This window comes from Balearica regulorum, chromosome 3 (assembly GCF_011004875.1).
Source record: "Balearica regulorum gibbericeps isolate bBalReg1 chromosome 3, bBalReg1.pri, whole genome shotgun sequence".
NCBI lineage: Eukaryota > Metazoa > Chordata > Aves > Gruiformes > Gruidae > Balearica > Balearica regulorum.
Genome location: NC_046186.1, coordinates 51,138,539 through 51,158,503, shown reverse-complemented (window position 1 = coordinate 51,158,503; position 19,965 = coordinate 51,138,539). Strand labels below are relative to the sequence as shown.

The following is a 19,965-nucleotide window of genomic DNA, read 5'->3' as shown; positions in this document are numbered from 1 at the left end:
AGATTTAAATCCATGTTTGTTTTAATTCCGTACTTTTGAGACTTAATTTGTTTGACCATGCATTATGACAATTTGTGAATGCCTACTTCAAACCTTTTTTTTTTCTATGCTCATGGAAAGATGTTAAAACATCAGAGAAACATATTTTTGTGCTGCTTTTCAAGCAGTTTTGATTTTTTCAGCTAGTGAAAGTCAGTCTTTGTTTTAACACCAGATAGTGAGAAATCCCAGTTCTTGAGAACATATGTTATTCCATGTGCAACAGTACAAATAGAAGAGTGACACTTACTACACTAGAAAGAAAACAGAATTCTTGACTTCATGTAGTTGCATCATCTTTTCCTCTGGGAAGAAGACTGAGACTGAATGCTCATTAAAAATCCTTGCCCCAAAGTCAAATGAATAATTTTGCCTTTGATTTCAGTGGGTTCAAGCTGTTTTCAAAGATATGGGAGAATTATAACCATTTTCATTATATCAAAAATGAAGGAAGAAGGGAGATTCTAGATAATGCTGGGAATAATGAAATACTGATATGAGCAGAACAATTTAGAAAAATTTTGTGTCTCCAAGAAAAAGGACAGAAGATGCACCTTTGAAAAAAGAACCATATCTGATCAAATTCCTCCTCCCCTATTTCAAAATGTGCTATGTCATATAGTATTCATATCAGCTGTATGACTCACCATAGAAATATAGAAATATCCTAAAGTATTGTAATACTTCAAGAGATACCTCAGGAAATGAGTGTAGTGTGCCTATTGCTAGCACTGTGATCTCAAAAGCTCTGTTTTTTCTGTAGAAATCAATTCTCTGTTTCTGTAACAATTTGATGTTAACAACTACAATATTTTCTTGTTATCTCAGGTTTTTTGTATGTGTTTGAAGGGTAAATGTTAGTGATTTAGAAAGGAAGAATGATTATTTATTGTTTGCTTTGCCCCTCCCCCAATTCCACATTAGAATTATAAGATGTCCATCTTAAGACCTGTCAGAGATCCAGGGACTCCAAGTGCATATTAATGCAAGTACAATTTAGGACAGGTCAGACAGAAGCTTTATTAACTATGATCATAGTGAGCAAACATTCAGACAGCATCTCCCCTTCTGGTTCCCTGTTCTCTGCTAAGTGATTGCAGAGACCCAACTAGCTTTTTGTTTCAGAAAAAAAAAAAAAAAAAAAAAAAAAAGACACGAGGAAAACCAATCCTTTCAGTGTTAACAAAGTCAGGTATCCAGCCCTGCAATGGATGGACTCCTTAAGTAGCTTGCTAACAGCCACAATTCTAAGAGGGAATCAAACACAATATAATGAGATAATGTAGAAAGAAGGGTCTTGGTGGAGCCTATAGGAGTGGCACACCCAGTATTGTCTTAGCTCAGAAGTGGGGAAGTAAAAACAGTCACAGACTGTTACAATCATAGAATCATTTAGGTTGGAAAAGACCTTTAAGATCAAGTCATCTTAGCTTTCAGTTGAAAGGAATGTTCTTTTAGTTAGAATAAACTTCTTAGCCAGACTTCTCAAATCTTAAATATTAATAATTTTACCACCACAGACCACATCCAGATTTATCTGTGTTTAATGTTAAACGAAATTTCTGTCTGCAGGGGGTTTTATGGAAAGACCATTGCTTACTCCTCCAGAGCTCCAAACTGCTGAACTCCTTTAGCCTCTGAGACAATGGCACTATGCTCTTGGGTAACAGTAGAGCTCTGAGAGGTCAGAATTAAAATTACTTAATCTTAGAATCATAGAATCATTTAAGTTTGAAAAGACCTGTAGGATCATCGAGTCCAGCTGTAAACCTAACTGCCAAGTCCATGACTAAACCATGTCCCTAAGCACTACATCTACACATCTTTTAAATACTTCCAGGGATGGTGGCTCCACCACTTCCCTGGGCAGCCTGGTCCAAGGCTTGACAACCTTCTTTGGGTGAAGAAATTGTTCCTAATATCCAATGTAATCCTCCTCTGGCGCAAGTTGAGGGGGAGGTCTTCTTGTCCTATTGCTTGTTACCTGAGAGAAGAGACCCACACCCACCTGGCTACAACCTCCTTTCAGGCAGTTGTGGACAGTGATAAGATCTCCCCTCAGCCTTCTTTTCTCCAGGCTGAACAACCCCAGTTCACTCAGCTGCTCCCCATAAGACTTGTGCTCTAGACCCTTCACCAGCTTTGTTGCCCTTCTTTGGGCACACTCCAGCACCGCAGTGTCTTTCTTGTAGTGAGGTGCTGTGGTGGTTTACCCTTGGCTGGACGCCAGGTGTCCACCAAGCCGCTCTATCACTCCCCTCCTGAGCAAGGCAGGGAGGGGAGAAAATAAGATGGAAAAAACAACCCCAAACTCGTGGGTCAAGATAAAGGCAGTTTAATGTAGCTAAAGCAAAAGGCCGTGCATGGAAGCAAAGCAAAAAGCAAAAGATTATTCTCTACTTCCCATCAGCAGGTGATGTCCAGCCACTTCCTGGGAAGCAGGGCTTCAGTATGCGTACTCCTTACCCCAGAAGACAAACATTGTAAAAAAACTGAATGCTCCCACCCTGTTCCTCACCCTATCTCTCAGTTTCTTATTGCTGAGCAGATGTCATATGGTGTGGAATATTCCTTTGGTCAGTTTGGGTCAGCTGTCCTGGCTGTGTCGCCTCCCAAGATCTTGCCCACCCCCAGCCTGCTGCTGAGGGGGTGGGGAAACAAATGTTGGAGAGACAGCCTTGATGTGTGCTGGCACTGCTCAGTAGCAGCCAGAACATTGATGTGTTATCAACACCTTGCTAGCTGCCAATACACAGCACTATGAGGGCTGCTGTGGGGAGAATTAACTCCATCTCAGCCAGACCCAATACAGGGGCCCAAAACTGCACACAGTACTCGAGGTGTGGCCTCACCAGTGCTGAGTACAGGGGGACGGTCACTTCCCTAGTCCTGCTGGCCACACTATTGCTGATACAAGCCAGGATGCTGTTGGCCTTCTTGGCCACTTGGGCACACTGCTGGCTCATATTCAGCCAGCTGTCAACCAACACCCCCAGGTCCTTTTCCACCAGGCAGCTTTCCAGCCACTCTTCCCCAAGCCCGTAGCGTTGCATGGGATTGTTGTGACCCAGGTGTGGGACCTGGCACTGAGCCTTGTTGAATCTCATCCAGTTGACCTTAGCCCATCGATCCAACCTGTCCAGATCCCTCTGTAGAGCCTTCCGACCCTTCAGGCAGATCAGGACTCCCGCCCAACTTGGTGTCATCTGCAAACTTACTGAGGATGCACTCAATCCCCTCGTCCAGATCATTGATAAATATATTAAACAGAACTGGCCCCAGTACTGAGCCCTGGGGAACACCACTTATGATCAGCCACCAACTGGATGTAACCCCATTCACCACAACTCTTTGGGCCTGGCCATCCAGCCAGTTTTTTACCCAGCAAAGAGTACATCTGTCCAAGCCATGAGCAGCCAGTTTCTCCAGGAGAATGCTGTGGGAAATGGTGTCAAAGGCTTCACTAAAGTCCAGGTAGACAACATCCACAGCCTTTCCCTCATCTACTAAGCAGGTCACCTTGTCACAGAAGGAGATTAGATCCGTTTAGTCAAGCAGGACCTGCCTTTCATGAACTCATACCGATTGGGCCTGATCACCTTATCCTGTATGTGCCGCATGATGGCACTCACGATGATCTGCTCCACAACCTTCCCCGGCACTGAGGTCTGACTGACAGGCCAGATGATAGTTTCCTGGATCCTCCTTCCGGCCCTTCTTTTAGATGGACATCACATTTGCTAACCTGCAGTCAACTGAGACCTCTTGCTCAAGTCCAAACTGCTTTAGAATTAATTGCAAGAGCAATCACAAGCTTGTCTGCAAAATACTTTTATGCATAAACTATTCTTACATTTGTTATAGTACAAGGTAAAATGTGCTGAAGTAGTGGGTACGCTCCTGATATGGAATGTAAAATGCTGATGGGGAAAAAACTGTGTGTTTAAGTCTTGCTTTAGGATTTGCTGCTTTTGAGAATGGTATTGGAAAAGAAGTTTATGAATTCAAATATTTGCTAGACTCCTACCCCTCATTCTGCAGTTTCAGGAAAAAAAAATATTATTATAGCAGTACAATAAACACATTGTTTCCTTTTAATTATTCCTTGCTAGTGTTCAGACTATGACTTATGCCAAAGAATATCAGGACAAAGGCAACACCCTGATTCAGGGCAGGTATATCAGAGGAACCAGTGGGATCCTAATGTTACTGAAAAGCATAAGAAAGAGAAAGATAAGCATGAAGACGAGAATGAAGAAGATGAAGAGCAGCAAGAAGAGGTAAATATTGCTAATTTCTAAACAGTGCAAAGTATTATAATGTACAAAGCAGAACAAATTTCAATATTCTAAAATATCACCATACTAAATTATGAATTAATTTTGCTGAACTCTAATCTTAATTCAGTTTCTGTTCTGCTTCATAGGATAATACTTAAATGGTAGATTTAAATGACAGCAAATGGTGATTATTGTGTAGCAAAACCTGGATTCAGTCTCTAACTCAGAAATCACTGAACTGTTTCTTGCCATAAGTTAAAAGGGTGTATCAGGAGAATGGCAACTCCATATTGTCTGTTTCTTCCTCTAAGCAAATAAAAGATTTCTTAATTTTTGTTTATTATAGCAAGTTTTACTAGTATTTGCAGGATACTAGTTTATTTATTGGTTTTGGTATTATACTACTAGAAATGGATTTTCTTTCTTTTTTTTCTCATAAAGGTATTAATTTTTAATTCAAGTTGAATTGTTCTGGTTTATAATGCTGGCCAGAGACTTATCAATACAAGTTCTAGGCACCTTCCTTTCAGTTTGCAAAAACTACACTTCATCAGGATAGGATCACGGTCAGCAATCACTGGGCTAATACTCATGGCAATACTCTGGAAAGCTCCTTTATTTACCTTTGAGTAAAGACAAAAATTAGTTTAGTATATTATTTTATTTCTGTTTCTTGAAATATTTAACTTTTCATTCTGCAGACTGCAGAAGATCCACTTATGATGTCAGAATTTTTGCATCAATTAGTGCAGAGACCTGAAGATATTCTTGAAAATGCAGAAGAAAGAGTTGGAACATATAAGGATATAATGCTTCATCCTTTAGAAGTAAGAAAAAGCAAAATAATATGATTATGCATAACAAAAGACTTGTAAAATATCTTGTACTATTTTCTTTTTTTTTTAAAGTTTGAGATTTATTGTATGGAGGTGGGCACAAGGCATCCTACAACATATCCCTAAGTTCTGAAATCAGTGATAGAAAGTTACCATCTGTAGGTGTTGTTTCTACTCTGGAATAAAGAGAAAGTAATCCACTTTGAGTTTTAAAAGTGAAACTATACCTGCCCACACAGACGCTTCCTTAATCTAGGAAGTGAAGTATTTGAAGAGCCCAGTGTATCATCACCATTACCAGAGTTCATTGTAGTATACAATCCTGTAAGAAACCTGCTCTTTGCATTCATCACCTTCTACTCCAACAAGTTCCCTTCCTCATCTCCTTCATTGCCTGCAGATTTATATACCCAATAATTAGCCCATCAGTTTGCTTTATCCTGTGACATTGGTTTTTTTCTCCTTGTGTTCAGGAAAGCTTGATTTACTATGTATCTTCCCCCTCCCCCTCGCCCCCTCCCCCCAAAAAACAAACCCAAAAAACAAAAAAACCAAACCAACAAAAACCCCAAACAGATCCAAAGCAACAATTTGGGGTTTTCTTCTTCTTCTTTTTTTTTTTTTTTTAGATCTTCTGGTACAAGCAACTGCAAAAACTTCATGTTTGCTGCACACTTGACAATTACTGTTTATTTATGCCCTTCAATTTCCCTATGGATTAGATAAACGTATAGATAAAGTTGTGTAAAACTGGTACAATGTTCTTTGCTAAAGTAACAACCTTGTTACTGCTGTGAAGGAGAAAGCAAAAAATAGGAGATCTGTAATCATTATACAATCTCACATGGATTTCTTGTAAGCAAGCTAATGGAAAATTGTTTAGATTAAATTACTTCAGGATGTACACCAAACTTCAACATTTTCAACATGTCCCACTAGTTGGTAGGTCTTACTTAGGCTTCCCTAATGATGAATGTATTAGTTACAATTAGAAGTTGAATTCATATACAGAACATTACGGTATCTTGATTCTTTGTAGCTCTCTTGCATTTGAGTTAGGATATCTAATCTGTTGTCTGAACCCATTGTAACTCCGATTTTGGAATTCTCTCTGTATTTATCCACCACTAAATAAAAATTTCTCTCCAGAAGATCTCATAAGTCATCAGTGCAACAAATCTTGGTTTTGCTGAAGTCCTCAGGAGTCCAGTCTTTGATATGTATAGGAACAGAATGAGCTCCAATGTCATTATCTGGTTAACTGTACTCAGCTGATGAGTATGTCTTTGTTCTTAAACAGGACTTGATGGCTGAACAGGATTGTCAATATCTTATTGAACTGGATGGCAATCAGCAACCAGATGATCTCTTTGTAGTAAGTAAGCTATGCACCAACTTAGTTAACTTCCACTAGAAAACAATTTCTCAATTCTATGGATTGTTTTCTTTATTAATGTGTTGGCAAAATTTTAAGTTGTGTATAAAACTCATTTAATTACTATTAGAAAACATGACCTTTGAAATGCTTGCTTTTGTTGCTCTAGTAAAATAGTTATAAAATTTACTGCATTGCCCCCAGGCTTACATATATGTTACATGAGAATATTTTCAGGCAGGCTACAAACTCCTTTGTATTGTATCCCTCTGGTTTTAGTGCTTTATTTTGTGTATTAGTGTAAAATATCATTATTAACATGAGAAATAATAAAAAAAAAATTCAGTATGATATGTTTACAGAATTGTCTTATTTTGTGCTAGTGTCTAAAATAATGACAGAGGTTTTATGAACTTTGATGTTGTTTTACAGTGTAATAGAAGACACTTCATTCTTTTAACAATTCTGCTGAGTGCTTGTGTGTAGATTTTTATCTCATAACATAGCAACTCATTTCCCTATTAAAAAAATACAATGATAAAATTTGAAGATAAATAACCTTATCCTCTGCCTCAGAAATAAGAGTTGCTTCAAGTCAGAACCTAAAGTATGGGGTTGAAAATGAAGTGAGAGATTGTCTTTAACAATGTAGGAAGTGAGCTGCTCCTGTAGTTTCCCCTCTGTTTTTTGAAACAAATTGAATCAATTATAATTCTGTAAGTAGTATTTCAATTCATGCTTAACTTTACTACTAAGTATAGTCCTACGGGGAACAATCTACTAATTTTGCAGAGTTGGAACACAGAATTTCCCTATTTATGATCTGTTTGTGAACATTACAACAGAAAATTTATAGTAAAGGCAATCAAGTTGTGTAATGATTCCAACCATTTTACCTATAAGTAAGGCAAAGACCTATTATGAAATTAGTCCAAACATGACAAAATTTGCTTTTTCATTTCAAGAACACTTGCATTCAAGCAAGATTACATTCAGGAAATATTTCAATTAAATTTAATATCATCTAATTCTCATTGGCAGACATCTGGTTTAAGTATCTTTTTAAATAAATTACCCAAAGTGGTATTACTTCCAAGTGTGCATAATCTGATCTCCTAAAGAGACTTTCCTCCTTTTCAGATTGAAGCTCATCTGAATACTTCCACTGCTTTGTGGGAAAGAATCCTTCACAGCCTATTCCTTTAGAAGGCTTGTGATTCACAGCATAATGAGGAGATACAAAGGCTGTGATTCAGCATTTTGCACTGCCTGTATCTACCAAACTCAGCTCAATAACTAGCGTGACTCCAAGCTAGAAACTGGGCCTTAGTGTATATGTAGCCATTATAGAAATGCTAAGTTACAATTTTGAAAATACATTGGGAGTCCTTTTGGATTACAAAAGCAGTTTTGATTAGTACTAAGAGTTATTTTCTCTTCAGTCAGTGGTAGTTCGACTTCAATCTCTGGGTGTTCGAAATGGAGCTCCTATAACTAGACTTCAAAGTCAGCAAGAAGAAATGCTGGAGGGACTGGAAAATGTAAGTGTGCTTTTCTAAAATGTGATTGACTGTAGTAATTATTAAAATATTTTTTCTTTTCTGCTGTGAGCTTATAACATCTTTGTTTCACAGCAACCAGTTTGTTTTACCATGCAATAAGGGCATTTTTTGAGCCTTGATTTTCCAGAAATGTGAATTTTAGATAATTCTGGGACTGAAATACACTTAAGAGTATGAAAAGAAAAAGGTCTGTCATTAAAAAAAAAAGTTAGATAATTATAATAAAATTTTGAACAGAATGTTTGTTTTTAGCAATAGAGGAAGAATTAATTCCTTCCAAGAAAATAAAGAAACTTTACCCAAAGCATAACAATATCTCAGCAGTTGACTCTTAGCTCACTTTCTCTTCCTGAATGAGAAACAGCATGCTAATACAAATATAGCAACATCCTGCATAGCTGAAATCACATATGTTGTATTTCCTGTCATTAATTAGAAACATGACAAGTTAGTGCTGAATTTTGCTGAATCATGATAATTTGTGTCCTTTCAATAAAACAAAAAACCAGAAGTCTTTGCATAAATGTCTTCACCTATATTCATTTGCAGTCATCTTTCCTATTTCTTAACAAAACTTTGAATATATGAATAGTACTTTAACTGGGAGACCCCACTGTACATTTTCAGTGAAACACTCTTCACTCTTCTGTTTTCTCAGTCCCTGACAAATTCACAAGTGAAGGACTTTCTTTGTCAGAGGTCATCTGAATTTATTATTTAGTTAGTCTGTGTGTTTGTGCTAGTCTGTGTGTAAGCTTTTAGCATCCACTGTATTTGGGGCACAGAGTTCTGCAGCTTAGTTGGACATTATATTCAGAATTGCTTCCCTTTGTGTTGAACTTGCCAACTTTTAGCTCAGTCAGCTCTAGCTGCTGATATGCAAAAGTCAGTAAATAGTTTTGTTCTCTGTATCTGTTCTCTTAATAACTCATGATTTCAGATTTCTGTCCTGTTCTTATGTAGCTGTCTTGTTCCTGGACTGAAGAGTTCCAGTCTACTTAATCTTATTTCTCCTTACATGTAAATCTTTTTGTGTGATTGATCTGTCACATTACATTTTTCTGAAACTCTTCCAATTCTACTGCATACTTTTTGAGATTAGGGCAGCAGAATGCACATAGCGGTAAAGATGAGTGCAGGATTTATACAATAATAAAAAAACCCAAACCACCTTTACCTTCTGTTCTCTCTTTGCTAAACATTCCTAACATTCAGGTTGGTTTTCTGACTGCTCTTGGGCATTTACCAGATGTTTTCATGGAAGTAGGTATTGTAACTCCAAGATCTATTCCTGAGTAGTGAGAGTCAATGACAATTCATCATGCTCTGTGTAAAACTGCTATTTGAATGCCCAGCTTCCTAGATTCTGAAGGTCCTTTTGCAGTTCTTCACAACCAGCACTTGTCTGTACTAGTCTGAATAATTTAGAGTCACCATAAACTCGATTCACTCACTATTCACCTTCTGTAAAAGGTCTATTAAACTTACTCCTGTTGTTACAGCAAAATCAAATGTAACCAAGACTATTGCTGCTAAGAATGACCATTGTATAGTCCTACCCCTGTGTTAATTACTGTTTATCCAAACAATGTACTAATTAACATGTGATTGTCAAGAAGTAGAAGCATAACTGATAAATTGCTAGTTTGACCAACAAGCCTTGAAGAACCATTTGGGCTTGCCAAAAGTACCAGGAAATTAGGGGAAAGGTAATTCCGGCAGGGGAAATTGCGACCACTAACCCATGGACCACCTACCGCAATTATACCACCTACTCAAAAGATAAAGGCGGAGAAAAGAACTGAGCATGCATTCTCATTTGCAAGTTAGATGAAGAAATCTAAACCAATCATTTAATAGAATAACAATACATATGTATTAGAAAGATGAGTATGTTAATATTAAGTGTATAAATGACCGTTGATTTGTAGATTCAGGGTGCTGTCTTGGGACAGACACCCATATCTGCGCAAATATGCAATAAAATACCTCTGCTCTGTGTGTATATTGGTGTATTGCACACTAGGTAAACGAATCCCCAGTTTTGGGACAACACTATCACATGACATTTATGCATGCCTAAAACAGATATTGGGGCCTTGCTATTCCCACACACAGATTGTGGTCCTTTCTTCATCCCCTTTAGAAGAAATTTTGGCCATTTTCTGTCATCTTCAATAAATGGCTGATATGTACTTCTTTGTTGTTTTAAACTTCTGAAAATAATAAATTAAGCCTACAGAAACTATTTTTATTAAATAAAATTGAAAAACTAAATAGTTTCTCCTTAAAATTGTCCTACAATTCTGAAATTTTATTTTTTTTTAAAAAGATTCTAAGAAGCGTGATGTGCTTTTCTTTTTAGAAAAAGGCATATGTAGCTTCAGACAAAAATTACATATGCTCTTATTGCTGTTTTAATAAACAGGATGAACTTTTCCGGGTTCTGTCATCTTACAAACTAATAGCACACAGATATCGATGGCGTAGAAGCAGGTGGGGACAAGCATGTCCTGTGGCTCTAAAGGAAGGTGATATTGTAATGGGAAACCCAGACTTGGCTGTCAGGTTAGCAGAATTTGATACTTTTTTATTTGTATTTCTATTTTATAAGATAACTGACTATATCTGTTAGCTTCTCTTCTGTTTTAAGTTTTCTAGGTAAAATGTACCTACTGTCATCCCCAGAGGCATTGAAAACATTCATGTCGAATCCACGGCCTTACCTGTTACCACCAATGCCACTTCCTCCTTGTAAAGTACTAGTATTTGGTCCTCCATTCTCTGGAAGAACAACTATTTGTAACCTAATTGCAGACAAATATAAAGGAAAGGTAGGTTTATAAATGTCTTGAGAAACAAGGGTATCAACTGAGGCTTGGGAATCAGTTAAGCACATTCTTACTCCTGTTAAGTTACTAACATACACATTGCAAACATATGGATTACACAGGAAATAGTAATTCAGTGAAATGAATTCATATACATATTTACCCTCTATGTAGGACAAATATTTGTGTCAGTTATTTGTCTTAGCATAAGAAAATTATTAATAACTTTTGTATCTAAGATAATTAAATGTAAATGTGAGTGAGAAACTATTTTTTCCACAAAAAAACCCTGCACTTGAATTATATATATTTTTTTCTGAAATTTGCAGAGCTTTTCCAAATTAATTTCATTGAATAGAAGTTGGATCAGATTTTATATTTCTCTTCTGTGATTTTTTTTTTCAAATCATTTCACTAGGTTCTTGATATGGCCAAACTCATTCAACCCCATATAGAAGAATTAAGAAAAGAAAACATTGAGCAAGTGCAAAAGGATGCAGTAGAAAAGGCTATAACAGCAGTGAAAAATAGGTTGGAATTAGAAAACCAGTCAAGAGAACCAGGTGAATAAAGTGTTCCATGGTCTTTGAAGCAATCTGATTTGCTTTAGGTTATTTAACTGAAGCAATTGCTGTCACTTTGACTTATAAAATATTACAGAAGTTGTTATGGTTGTTGAGCATTAAATATAAACTAAAAGAACATGCAGTGAAGGGAATAGCTGAGTAGAATTCAGTATTTTTGATATCATATATAAAACCTCTGAAGTTGAGGGCCACAAGTATGCAAGAAAGAATTTTCTGAGCTCTTTTCCAAAGGAAGAAATTGATTCTGACTGATACTGGTTGGAAACTTTCAATTTGAATGACTTGCTGACAAGTTATATCTCTGCAAAATTGAAATTTTCTTCAAGAAAGCAGCTTGTCAGCTAGGCTGATGTGAATACACAATCAACAGATTTTCCACTTTGGAGCAGTCTTCCATGAATGGTGTCTCAGATGGCACATTCACAACTCTCCAACTCTGGTCACATTTAGACTTCTTAAGCTGTCCAGGTTTTTCCAGCTTGATAAATTCAGAAAATATTTTGAAAAGGTAAAAATAAGATGTTCTTTTAATATCTTCTAAACAAAATTTGGATTTTCTTTTTGAAGGAAATTTTGTGGGTGTTTTTCAAAATGATTTCTCTTGAAATGAAAATCTTCCATTGAATTGGAACTGCCTTTTCCAGTTAGCTCTAGTTATGGTTCAAATGGACAATCAGGCCATTTTGCCTTATTCAGCTAAGCAAGGAATCACTGTATTTGACTTGCTCATGCGTAGAAACATATCTCACAAGAAGTCAGTATATTCCTCTGGTGCTACAAAAGATAGAACCTCACAGTGATACAAAAATCATTGGCGTTGCAGTAAAAATAATGGTAAACAATGACACGAAAATTAAAATCGTTAAACAGTGTTATGTTCCAGATTCCTGGCTATGTAAATACTTTTGAGGACAGTTATGTGGGAACTTAATCCTAATTAATAACCTTGGAGAGCTCAAGCAATTTTATTGAAAAACAGAACTACAAACAGATGAAAGATGTAAATTGTCATAGAAAGTAAGAAAGCTTCAGAAGGGGAAATAAAATATTTTTGGAAGCTTGAATCTAGATGTAGAGGTAACTCTCCCAGAAAGTATTTCCTATTCCTAACAAAATTATTTAATTAATTACCTAGTAAATTCTGCCTCTTGAGAGAATTACAGAGAATCATTAAAAAATTATGCAAAAGACATATATCAGTTTAATTATGTAAATGGCCCCCTGACTGTCCTGAGTGCTCCCAAGTCCAGTTCAGGGATAGACAGTGAGGCTATTCAGCTCCACTGAAGTCCACAGAGTTTCTGTCTTATGTCAGAGTAGGTCAGGAGATGGAAGCAGTTGGTCCTAAGGACTTGTCATGGTTTAGCCCCCGCAGGTAACCAAGCACCATGCAGCCACATCATCCCATCCAAGAGGATGGGGAGGAGAATGGAAAAAAACCCTCATGGGTTGAGATAAAGGCAGTTTAATAGGATAACAAAGGAAGAGAACAATAATAAAAATAATAACAACAATAATAATAATAACAACAACAATACAAGCGATACACAAATGCAATTGCTCATCACATGCGAAAGGAAAAAAACCCAAACAATCTGATATCCAGTGTGTTTCTGAGCAGTGATCCCGCCTCCCAGCTAGCTTCCCCAGTTATATCCAGAGCATGACATTCTATGGTAGGGAATATCCCTTTGGCCAGGCTGGGTCAGCTGTCCTGGCTGTGCTCTCCCAGCTTCTGGTGCACCTGGCAGGGCGTGAGAAGCTGAAAAGTCCTTGGCTTGATGTAGACACTACAACTATGTAGCAACAACTAAAAACATTAGTGCGTTATCAACATTATTCTCATACTGAATCCAAGATGCAGCACTATACTGGCTACTAGAAAGAAAATTAGCTCTATCTCAGCCAAAGCCAGGACAGGACTCAATATCCATATCATGCACAGAGGACTTTCAGACTAGCTGTATTGTGATCTTATGGGCCGAACACTTAATGATTTCTGCATAGTAAATGTGCATCTGGAAGGAATCAATTAGTTTGCATGTTCCGAGAGTGCTTTGCCACATGTACCAAAGCATGGGGAAGATCAGGAGATTCACTTAAAACATACTTTTCTGATGCAAACTAAAAAGGTAATATATACATGCTCAGAGGGTCCCAGTCTGTTAATGTGCTCAGGTGACATCCAACTCAATCAACCACATTACTCTGTTTGGGGGAAAAACAGGGGAGGGTATTAAATCTGTTGAAGTGTTCAGGACTTGTGTATTTTTTAACTCTTTTCTGGCTTTTGTTATATTTTTGATCTCTTTTAAGGGGAAAAAGAGGCATATAAAATCTGGTACTGCTAGAGAGCCATTTGTGTCTCACAGGCTGATGGGTACTAGTCTTGCCTTCATGAGGGCTAGAAAAGTGCTTGTGACTCCTAGGAGGTGTGTTGGGGGATTCCACAGATTGGGAGGCTGCAGATAAAGAGAAGGCTGACGTGTAGCTGGTTTAATCAGATGGATTTTGTGTTGAAGTATTTGTATTAAAGGATTTTCAACTGATCTAGGTTTCTGTTAATTTAATACAATTTCATAACTATAGGAGACTTGCAAGAACATAGTAGTGCCAAAGCAGCAGATGATTCTGAAGAAACCACTCAAACCAGAGAGGGAATAAACTTGGAAGAAGGGAATACTATAAAATCTGCCATCATCCAAAAAAGTAAAAAGTAAAAACTAAATCTTAGCTATTTTAAGCATGTCATTCCATGCCTTCAGTGTGTTTTGCAAATTAAAAAGTGAAAGATATTTTTTTTTTCCTCATTTACACTTGCAGGACTATTTAATTTTTTTTCCTTGTTGCTGATACTGTCATTTTGAGAAACCTAAAATGAAATGGTTAATTTTGTCATTGAAAGATATTAACCCATTAATACAACATTATGTAAAGGGGCAAAACTCCCACTGACCTTTGTAGGAGCTAAGCATGTATTTCGATGAAAAGTCTGGTATTTTCACTTACATATCTTTTTATAGCAAAGATTGTTTCAGAATTTTTTAATAGATAAGGAGAATAGGTGTTAATTCACATACAAAAAAAAAAGTGAAGAGAGGATCTGAATTCAGGAGTGGGAGTTTTTGTCACTTGAATATGAGAAACTTAAAAGCATGCTGAATTTTTATTAACTTGTTGAAATATATTTAAACAAATGAATATGTTTGTAAGCCTTACATAGTTTACAAATAGTAGTATGTTTTTCATACAGAACAGACTGACACTTCATCTCAACCAAGGAAGATAGATGATTAGGTAGATCCAATTAATGGCCATTAATGAAATCTATTTATAAATATCTAAAATGGAAATGAAATAAATGTGGGTTGTAAGGTAGCTTTTACAAAATTCTTTGTCTTTTTAAAGAAAAATATTTGTTTCTTCAATTATATTCTTTCTTCAATTTATGACATTCTATACCAGCAAAAGATATTGAAGAGAGCACTAAAGAAAGATCTGTCTCTTGAACTGGAGAAGTAGAATATCTTTAGCTATGATAACTGTAAAGTCTGTTTGGTTTTGGGTTTGAGTTGAGGTTTTTTACAGAATGGAAACACTTAGTAAGATATTGTCCCTTTCCCAGGGAGCTTGTAACTTGGCAAAAATAACCTGATAATGTGTAAATTTGTGCATGTAAAATGTATCAACACAATCAGTGAAAAATCTTGGCATAATTACAGAAAGTAAATATGACATTTTTTCCAAATTATACTCTTCACATAGTAGATATTGCAGTTGCTTAAAACAGTTCTTCACCAAATTTTATCAAATTAGTATGTAAACTGTGAACTAACTCTGAGTGTTCCTTAAAAAAAATTTAAATAATTATAGTCTGTTGTGTCAGCAATTAATAACAAATTATGGATCCAATATGAACATTTCATGCATCTTAGGGAATGCAGGCTTCTTGACTGTTGACAATATACTGTCATGATCTATGATTTGTATTGATTTTTAAATTAATCTGGGTCAACCTTTTGATTTAGTAATCAAAGAGGAATCAAATCAAAGGATATTCTCAGGTGCTGCAGGTGCCTGATTCTTCTAGTACACAAATGTCATTCCATTCATATTGAAACAAAATTTCACTTAGTGGTCGAAAATACTGTACAGTTAAAAAGTTGGGGGTTTTTGTAATGAGAGAGCAAACCAAGATCTTAAAACTTATCTTTATGAAATACCCTTTAGAAGTGCCTTCAGAAGAACTGTTATTTGAGTCTTTCTCAGTATGACTGTGTAACTAAAATGCAGCTTAAAATGACTGCTGCACTATAATTATGATGCAGCTGGATTTAGTTGCCTAGCAGTTATTCCTGACCAGAGGAAATGAGTATTTCAGAATTTTGTGAAGTGTTTTAAAAGATCTATATTGTTAGGAATGTCAGAGATAACTGCTGACCACCCAGAAGTTCAAGCGATGGTAGAAGCAGCCATAAAAAGTGCATCAGTCTCCGAAGTTACACTGTCACCTGGAATATATGCTGAAGTACTGGAGAAAGCTATTGCAGAGGTAAAACTACAAGTACTATATAGCAAAGCACTTTTTTTCTAAGAGCAACCTGTAACAGTTCATACATTATTGATATATGTTCCTAATTTTTCCGTTTGAAAGATCAGTTTAGTTTATATCGCATAGTCTGAAAGCTTACATAGGATTGAGGAGAGACTGAGCAAGATCATGAAAGACAAATCTATTTGGACTACTATATATATACACAAATTACTTCTGTCTTGCAAAATACCTGGGCTACAAATTGTTAAAGGCTCTGAGAATTATCTGAGGAAAGTATTGCTGTATGCTTGCCCTATTCTTATACTCCTAGTCACTATTAAAGAGCTCAACACCAGATACAAGTGTTGGAAAAGAATTGTATCTGAAGGGTTATCCAAGAACCTTGAATTGTTTTAAATTTGTTCACTGATTTCTAACTACTGAAATTGGAATCTAAATTCTTTGTAGGCAACCTTAAAAAAATCACATTAAAATGTTTTTATTTCATTCAGACAGATAACATTATAAATGTCTTACTTTTCATTGACCTGAAATGACAATAGGGAAAATCATAACGTTTAGAAAATCATTTTGTATTGTGCAGTCTTTTTGAACAGCTCACAGTCTCTCTTAGTCTTTTTATGTTACTGAATCTGACATTTTATAACAGCTTATGAAGAAGAACAAAGACAGGTTTCCTGGTGCTCCAGAAAAAGGAGGATGGGTAGTGGATAACTACCCTCTGTCAGTAGATCACTGGTCAGCTTTATCAGAAAAAGGACTTTTACCTGACACTGTTGTCTGTCTGAAGAATACAGAAAAAGATGGTTAGTAAATGCACACTAATGAAACTTACTCTCTTCTTTTTTTCTGTGTTGATAGCTATATATAAAGCACACTTATAAGAAAAACTAGTAGTTATGTCCCATTTATAAAGTTTCAGGGGTCTAGACAAGGAAGAATCCAGTGAATCAACAAGGGTACTCCAAATTTCTTACAATTTGATTTAAGGGAATTAGAATTGAAAACAGGAATGCTTTACAAAAGCAATGAAGAAAATTCCTCTTATTTATAATCCTATTTACAATTTCCTCCTATTTACAATCAGCAGTACATAACACTGGACTCTTGCACTTGCAGACTTTTGTATTCTGTGTCTGGCTGGCCACCCACTTGCGATGCGGCTCTCAGTCAAATTTCCTCACCTCACATCAGTTTCCCCACTTGCAAAATCAGGTTAGAGATAAGAACTTTCTCTGCTTGAGAGAAAAGGTGGGGAGAAATACCTGTATGCAGGTGTATCCTGTTCCCCATCCTGGGGTCAAACGAAGTCGAGCAACTTCTTATCCAGGTTGATACAAAAGCTTAGTGCCCATGAATTCAGAGGAAGGGATTTTTACTTCATTGTTTCAAGCAGGAAGGAAGGTTGGTATCAGGCATGAAAAAAGTTTTGCCTGACAAATCATGTCTTAATGGATTATGTCTGCTTGATTCATAACATACTACAAGATTCATTGCCCTGTGGCAATGTTTGATCATTACCTGTTCAACCCGGTCCATTATCAAAAGGTCTTTCAGTAGTAGAAACTTCCCTTCAAGAAAGGAATGATAGGTCTATTCATACTTAGCTCAAGAAAGCTCAGTAACTGCCTGATATTAGAAAGTCCAGAGAGCTTTTCAAACCCTTGTCCCTGAATATAAAAATCAACCTGAGTAAATCAAGGTTTCACAGTTTACTCAGAACAGGTTTCTTATTTAAAAAAAAAAAAAAAAGCATGTCATCTGATCAGCTAATCATCCTCACAACTCAGCTACACTACCTACACTACTTAGTAATATAGCTTTGTGAAATTTTGTAACACCTTAAACTTCTTAACTAAAATCTTCAGATGATAATGAGTCTATACCTGAATTTTATCCCTGGAGCTGTATCAGGCTTTCAAATGAATCAATATCAACTTATTTTTCTTCAAAGTTTCATTCACTGGTGGGAAGAAATGAATTAACATATTTTAAATAATAAAGCATATATTTTTACGGTCTTGGCTTGAAACAAGTCATGCACAAATTAAGTACAAATCGTACTATTTGTAGCCTATCATAACAAATCAAAGTGAGATATAATACAGGCATAGAGACTTTCTTAACAGTCTTCAAGGTGCATTAAAACAGGACATTGCATGAACATTGTTCTTTCAACCAGAATCAGCTGAGCTGCCTACAAACCTGCTCCATTAGCAAGCTAGCTTATTTATGTTTAATACCAGTAGCAGATATTCTCAGGTCAGCCACTTAGGACTTTGCTAATTTATTATCCATTATTCTAAAGGCTTATAGGTCACTTGCTCAATTTGATCAAGTAAAACTGAACTCCTTCATCAAATGAAATACTGAATCCTTTGAGTAAGAAACACATATGCTGGTACCCAAGGAAGAAAGAATGGTTAGTTAATAGCATAGTAACTGTGATTCTTCTGGATATTCTCTGTATGATAATTCTGTAATTAAAGCTGCTTCGCTTCAGTTCAATGTCATTCAGACTCTGAATAATGAAGTAAATCAATGCTTTTTGGCATTGCTGCTTTTCATAATACTGTGAGAAAACACAAAGATGAGAAAGTGCATGCCTGGGCCACCAGGCAATGCCACTGAAAACTCACAACTTTTTTGCAGAAGAATACTGAAACAGAATTATCTAAAGATGAGTTTACAAACTATGTTTTTTAAAAATTCCCTTCACTCACCATCCCTTTTTCAAAAATACATTTAATTGAAAGTATTGGTTTAAAATATAAACCGTTCACACAAAATTATCATCTGTTTCAAATCAACACCAATGTTTCTAACAGTTAAGTAACATGTTTCACACAGTCAAAATTTAAATAAAAATACATTTTACGTTAGATGATGATAGTGATCATGTGAGATATGGGAGCAACAAGTATGAGTAAAGTGAGGTGAAAGAGACAAGATCACAATGTCTGCTATATGGTTTGGCTAAAAGTGTAGCTTTTTGCTTATGGATATGTATTCTTGAATTTAGCTATTTTGTTTCATTTTGTTCCTTTTTTTTTTTTTTCCATTTGAGCAACTGTGTTAACTTTTTATTTGATTCCCCCTAATTTCTGTTGCTTAAATAATAATGTAGTTGTGGAGTTTACATTTTCACAGCATTTTGAGTCAGTACTTTGTAAGCTATTCCCTGAACTAGTCTAAACTCACGTAACTCCACTGATGGAAGTGGATTTCAGCCATACAGCCATATATCATAAATATATTTGCCAAAGTAAATAAGTCAGTAGAGTTCCTAGTAGGAACAGCATTTTCTTCATTTCTGTCAACCAGCTGTAGTAGTATAGGTATGTACATTCTTGATATTTTTATTTTAATGTTTTTCATTTGTTTCTTCATAGTTTTCTTCATACACATACAAACAAAAGTAGTGCCAGAATAATGCATGATATACACAAATATAAGATAAATTCTTTCAGTGCTGTCTACCTGTCTCCCCTTATAGCCTTCATCATAACCTTCCCATATCCCAGACTCAGTTTATTAGGTGCTTGAAATTGAAAACAAAGCTCTAAAATCTTAGAAAGCAACAGTATAATAATATTTCAGTGGTATATGTGCCTTTTCTTGGCTTTAAAAAGTAGGAAAGTTGTCTATTATGTATTAAATAATTTTCCTAACTCAACTTTCATTTTATACAGATGCATAAAACTGATTACTGTTGTGTAATTGTACTGCAGGAGTCTGTATACTGCACAGAGCATACTTAGCAAATAAGGATGAAATTAATTCTAAGATTTTGAAAAGACTAACAGATGAAGCATTAGAAAAGAAAGAAGAAGAAGTAAGGTAAAATATTCCAAATATCTGAATGTATAAAATGAGCACAAGAAAATTCTAGCTTTACTT

General features: G+C 36.0%; 1 protein-coding gene across 1 annotated transcript in view; it reads left to right on the top strand.

The window, feature by feature from the left end:
* The window catches only part of AK9 (adenylate kinase 9), a 77,102-nt gene that overhangs the window by 12,821 nt on the left and 44,316 nt on the right, over positions 1-19,965 (top strand). The window contains exons 7-17 of the mRNA XM_075747860.1: positions 4,152-4,319; positions 5,021-5,146; positions 6,456-6,530; positions 7,973-8,071; positions 10,521-10,660; positions 10,746-10,926; positions 11,342-11,486; positions 14,100-14,219; positions 15,929-16,062; positions 16,715-16,871; positions 19,797-19,905. Coding sequence (XP_075603975.1) covers positions 4,152-4,319; positions 5,021-5,146; positions 6,456-6,530; positions 7,973-8,071; positions 10,521-10,660; positions 10,746-10,926; positions 11,342-11,486; positions 14,100-14,219; positions 15,929-16,062; positions 16,715-16,871; positions 19,797-19,905 — 1,454 coding nt within the window. The remainder of the gene's footprint in view (positions 1-4,151; positions 4,320-5,020; positions 5,147-6,455; positions 6,531-7,972; positions 8,072-10,520; positions 10,661-10,745; positions 10,927-11,341; positions 11,487-14,099; positions 14,220-15,928; positions 16,063-16,714; positions 16,872-19,796; positions 19,906-19,965) is intronic.